Below are 5,482 nucleotides of genomic sequence, written 5' to 3'. Positions count from 1 at the left end.
CATTATGGCACAAGATACAATGTAGTAATGAGGACACAATCACGAAGACAGGAAACCTACAGAGAGGATGCACATACCGTTAGAATGTACTGTGAGCACTTTGTGAATAGGTTTCAAGGAAAACCTGAAAAGAGGGGAAGAATGGAGCTGATAAGACAGCCATTCAAAATAGGTGAAGGTGAATATTATGAAGACTGATCATACCAATGCTGAAGGGAGGTAACTATCGCCGTCCTACTGTGAAAAAATATAGACCGCTTAGTGACTGGCAGCAATGTAAAGTCCATACTGACTACTAGTATGGACAAAAAAGGCAATCTTACCGTGCAATGCTACAGCGTGTGGATGCGGTATCCGCCGCAGATCCTATGGCGCTATGGTGTGGAGGAGGTGGCAGTGTTAAATAGCCCAAGAATATTGCTGCTTAGCCTATCAGACGCGCGCCACAGGAAGTGGGTGGGCGTGTGTATGACTGACGTCATACGTCGCTCCAGGCACTGAGAGGAGGCGTGGGTGGGGGCGTGTCGGTCTGAGGCCCCGGAAGTGTGTCACAGCCTGTCAGGCTAGAGCGCTCTGTAGTGAGGAGGCATAGGTTACCGTGGTTACAGACGCAGCGTTAATAGCAGGAGTGCCAAGAGTGGTTGTTCAGTGATAGGTGGTGAAGATTCAACAAGAGTTCACAGTTGTGGGTTCTGTAATTGAAATAGAACATCATTAGTCCAAATATAATAGAATGACATCATGAAAATAAAAATAGAATTGGAGATGAAATACTAGCAAAATGTATACAGTAACCATAATATTGATATATCATAATAGAGACTGATGGTGAGGATACAGAACATTATGATTGGAGGAAAGCCTGTATATCATAATCTTTATTTAACCCCTTAGGTGCCAGGGTATCAAGTTCATGAATCCAGAAGGCCTCCCTTCTTTTTAAGATATTAATCCGGTTACCTCCTCTACGTGGCAAATGGATTTGCTCTATGACTTGAAATTTGAGCTGGGCAATAGAGTGACCAGCTGTGATGAAATGGAAAGGGATCGGAAGAAGCATATTCTTGCACCTGATGGTGGACTTGTGCTTTGATATGCGATCCCTAACGTGCTGTGTTGTCTCACCCACATATAAAAGGCCGCAAGGACATTTAATCAAATATATAACAAATGAGCTGTCACAAGTGTAGTATTCACGGATGTTATATTTCTTGCCTGTATGGGGGTGATAGAATATATTGCCTTTCTGTACGTTATTGCATTGCACACACTGTAAGCAAGGGAAGGTACCAAATTTGGGATTAGAAAGAAAGCGTTGATGTTTGGGGGGGCCAGGAGAGCCGATGTCGGCTTTAATTAGAATGTCACGCACATTGCGTGGTCTCCTAAAACAAGGTAGAAAGGGTTCCCTAAAAGCCTCTATCTGTGGATGGGCTGTTGTTAAAAGATGCCAGTGACGCCTAATGCTAGAATGTAAACGGTAAGCGAAAGGGTGATAGTCATGAACAAAGGCAATGCGATTCATAGCCTTTGGTTTACGGGGGGAAGGAGCATCCAAATTGTTCAAAGTGTCTGTGGGATAACCCCTCTCAAGAAATTTGGTACGCATTTCTGCCATACGTATTTTCTGAGTCTCTGTCTCTGACACTATTCTTTGCACCCTTTTGAACTGTGACTTGGGAATTGCATCTTTCATTTTGGTAGGGTGGAAGCTCGTATAGTGAAGGAGACTATTGCGGTCAGTCGGTTTTCTGTAGAGGTCAGTGGTTAAATGGCCTGTCTCATCTTTGATGACGAGTGTGTCCAAGAAGTTAATCTGTTTAAGATGATGTGTCATGGTGAAGCTTAGACCTGGCCAGGATGTCTGTAGCATGGAGAAGAAGGAATCTAATGTATCCAAGGATCCTCCCCAGATGCAAAAAATATCGTCGATGTATCTCTTCCACACTATAGCGTGAGTGCGGAAGAGGTCATCACGATAGATAATACGGTCCTCAAAGTGAGCCACATAACAATTTGCATAAGGGGGTGCAGCATTAGAGCCCATCGCGGTCCCCCTAGTCTGCAGGTAGTGTGTGTCCTCAAAAAGGAAAAAGTTTTTAGTTAGAATGATGGACAGTAGTTCGCAACACAAATCAATTTGTTCAGGGTGGAAATTGGACATTTCCAATAACCTCCGTACAGATTGGATTCCCTCAGTATGGGGAATGGACGTATAAAGATCTTTCACATCCAGTGTGACTAAGATAGCATCTATAGGAATATGGTCGAGGGTACGGATCACGTCCAGGAAGGCTCCTGTATCCAGTAGGAATGATGGTGTTAATTTAATGAGGGGTGTTAGAATTTTTTCCAAATACTTGGAAATAGGAGAAAAGATAGATTCTGTGGATGCCACGATAGGTCTACCGGGTGGGTTAGCAAGGTTTTTGTGTATCTTAGGTAGTATATAGAAGACCGGCATGATGGGGAATTGTTTGGTTAGGTACTCGCACGTTTTGTTGTCCAGAACTCCACATAATTTATATTTAATCAAGGTAGTCTGGATGAGCCCTTTAATTTCGTTAGTGGGATCCCTGTCGAGTGGTTTGTAAATTGATATATCATTTAATTGGCGATATACTTCGCCCAGGTACATACTCTTATCTAGAATAACAATAGCTCCCCCTTTATCTGCCGGTTTAATGATAAGATCCTTGTCATCCTGTAAGCTTTTTAGGGCTTGTTGATCTAATGCAGTGAGATTGGGTGGAAAATGTAAACGTCTTTTATGGATGTCGTCTCGTAAATTCTGGAAAGTACTATCTATAAAAGAGATAAAAGTCTCCAATGCATATGAACCTGTGGGTGGCCTGAAGGTGCTTTTATTCCTGAGGCCCAAGTTATCCGAAGATATCAAAAGGGGATGAGAAGGGCCGGATGTATAATGTGTATCAGTGATGTTGGAAAAGTGCACCTTCAATCTCAATGACCTGTAAAACCTTTGCAGGTCCATGTCTAGATTAAATGTGTTATAGCTATAACTAGGGCAGAAGGAAAGGCCCTTTTGTAATACCCGGTGTTCAGCTATACTAATACTTTTTGAGGAGATATTAATTACCAGTGGGTCGTTACCTGTGAGCGAGTAATGCGACCAAGGTCCGTATTTCTGTGTATATCTCTTCCCCCTACGGGTCCTCTTCTTTTTATCGTTCTGCGTCGTTGTCCTAAAAAATGGCTGGACGAGCCCTGTCTGTCGTGATCCGAACCAGAGGACGAGATGTCTGTAGTGGATCTGTAGTTGGACTGGGAGTTGAAGTTGCCGGAACTGTAGGATTCGCGCCATTTATAGACTCTGTTGCGTTCGTAGTCGTCCGTATCACGGGCAAATTTATTCCTTTTCCTTGTCTCAGTATCTCGCCGATGTTGTTCAATAGCCCCGTTGATCTTTGTCTTCAGATTGTTAAAGTCCTCAGTACTGATAGAAGATGAAAGCTGGGTTTCTATATTAGAGATTTCTTCTTTGCACTTGGCGATTCCTAGATGTAGATGCTCCAAAGTAAGAGTAATGAGATCAAATGAACATTTATTAATGATTTGTTCAAAACGAGAGCAGAAATCGCTAGATTCGCTGAAAAGAGTAGGACGCAGGGGAACGCGCAGTCCCCGGGGTATCCTCTGAACTTTGAGATATTCAGTGAGAGTGACACAGTGTAACTCCAGATTGGTGCACCGCCTAAGTGTCCTCTCCAAGTCACGACCTCTGGTCTCCTTGGGAGGAAGTCTGAGAAAATCACTAGGAAGAGTAGATTGTGCTATAATGTTGGATGTCTCTTCTGCATTATATGAAAATGTGAGGGATGACATCGCCCAGAAAAGGGTGTGCACAACGTAAGGGTTAACAGTATATGAACAGAAACCGTTGGCACAACCCTACAGATACCGGAATGGTGCACAAGTAGGATCCCAATCCGTGACTATCAATGTATATAAACTTGGCACACACCCAAACGAATGTTGTTGCAAAATTGGTGATTTTAATAAAAGGCAGTACATACATAAACGTTTCGGTCTATGACCTTCATCAATGTACTGAAAAATTAAACAAAAATAACAGAATAAAAGAAAGTATTTACAATGGAAAGACATGGGTTTTTTTACAGAGAAAATTATATAATATGCTGAGACATCGGTCACATTATGGCACAAGATACAATGTAGTAATGAGGACACAATCACGAAGACAGGAAACCTACAGAGAGGATGCACATACCGTTAGAATGTACTGTGAGCACTTTGTGAATAGGTTTCAAGGAAAACCTGAAAAGAGGGGAAGAATGGAGCTGATAAGACAGCCATTCAAAATAGGTGAAGGTGAATATTATGAAGACTGATCATACCAATGCTGAAGGGAGGTAACTATCGCCGTCCTACTGTGAAAAAATATAGACCGCTTAGTGACTGGCAGCAATGTAAAGTCCATACTGACTACTAGTATGGACAAAAAAGGCAATCTTACCGTGCAATGCTACAGCGTGTGGATGCGGTATCCGCCGCAGATCCTATGGCGCTATGGTGTGGAGGAGGTGGCAGTGTTAAATAGCCCAAGAATATTGCTGCTTAGCCTATCAGACGCGCGCCACAGGAAGTGGGTGGGCGTGTGTATGACTGACGTCATACGTCGCTCCAGGCACTGAGAGGAGGCGTGGGTGGGGGCGTGTCGGTCTGAGGCCCCGGAAGTGTGTCACAGCCTGTCAGGCTAGAGCGCTCTGTAGTGAGGAGGCATAGGTTACCGTGGTTACAGACGCAGCGTTAATAGCAGGAGTGCCAAGAGTGGTTGTTCAGTGATAGGTGGTGAAGATTCAACAAGAGTTCACAGTTGTGGGTTCTGTAATTGAAATAGAACATCATTAGTCCAAATATAATAGAATGACATCATGAAAATAAAAATAGAATTGGAGATGAAATACTAGCAAAATGTATACAGTAACCATAATATTGATATATCATAATAGAGACTGATGGTGAGGATACAGAACATTATGATTGGAGGAAAGCCTGTATATCATAATCTTTATTTAACCCCTTAGGTGCCAGGGTATCAAGTTCATGAATCCAGAAGGCCTCCCTTCTTTTTAAGATATTAATCCGGTTACCTCCGGTATCTATCGTGATGACCTCTTCCGCACTCACGCTATAGTGTGGAAGAGATACATCGACGATATTTTTTGCATCTGGGGAGGATCCTTGGATACATTAGATTCCTTCTTCTCCATGCTACAGACATTCACCATGACACATCATCTTAAACAGATTAACTTCTTGGACACACTCGTCATCAAAGATGAGACAGGCCATTTAACCACTGACCTCTACAGAAAACCGACTGACCGCAATAGTCTCCTTCACTATACGAGCTTCCACCCTACCAAAATGAAAGATGCAATTCCCAAGTCACAGTTCAAAAGGGTGCAAAGAATAGTGTCAGAGACAGAGACTCAGA

General features: G+C 43.0%; 1 protein-coding gene across 1 annotated transcript; it reads right to left on the bottom strand.

Moving 5' to 3' along the window:
• Nucleotides 1-275: 275 nt before the first annotated feature.
• Nucleotides 276-3,968, bottom strand: LOC141075541 (uncharacterized). The gene is made up of 2 exons (XM_073562636.1): nt 3,115-3,968; nt 276-692 (listed from the first exon to the last, which is right to left on the bottom strand). The coding sequence occupies exons 1-2, from the start codon at nt 3,844-3,846 to the stop codon at nt 678-680; spliced, it is 747 nt and encodes a 248-aa protein (XP_073418737.1). The 5' UTR covers nt 3,847-3,968; the 3' UTR covers nt 276-677.
• Between the last annotated feature and the right edge of the window lie 1,514 nt (nt 3,969-5,482).

Source organism: Dendrobates tinctorius, unplaced genomic scaffold (genome assembly GCF_039654945.1).
Source record: "Dendrobates tinctorius isolate UK_male_01 unplaced genomic scaffold, ASM3965494v1 ptg000360l, whole genome shotgun sequence".
NCBI lineage: Eukaryota > Metazoa > Chordata > Amphibia > Anura > Dendrobatidae > Dendrobates > Dendrobates tinctorius.
The sequence above is the reverse complement of the archived record's forward strand: the minus strand, read 5'-3'. Positions and strand labels throughout refer to the sequence as shown.

Excerpts from the sequence above, each read along its gene's own strand:
- LOC141075541 (XM_073562636.1), bottom strand. The coding sequence starts at position 3,846 with ATGTCATCCCTCACATTTTCATATAATGCAGAAGAGACATCCAACATT.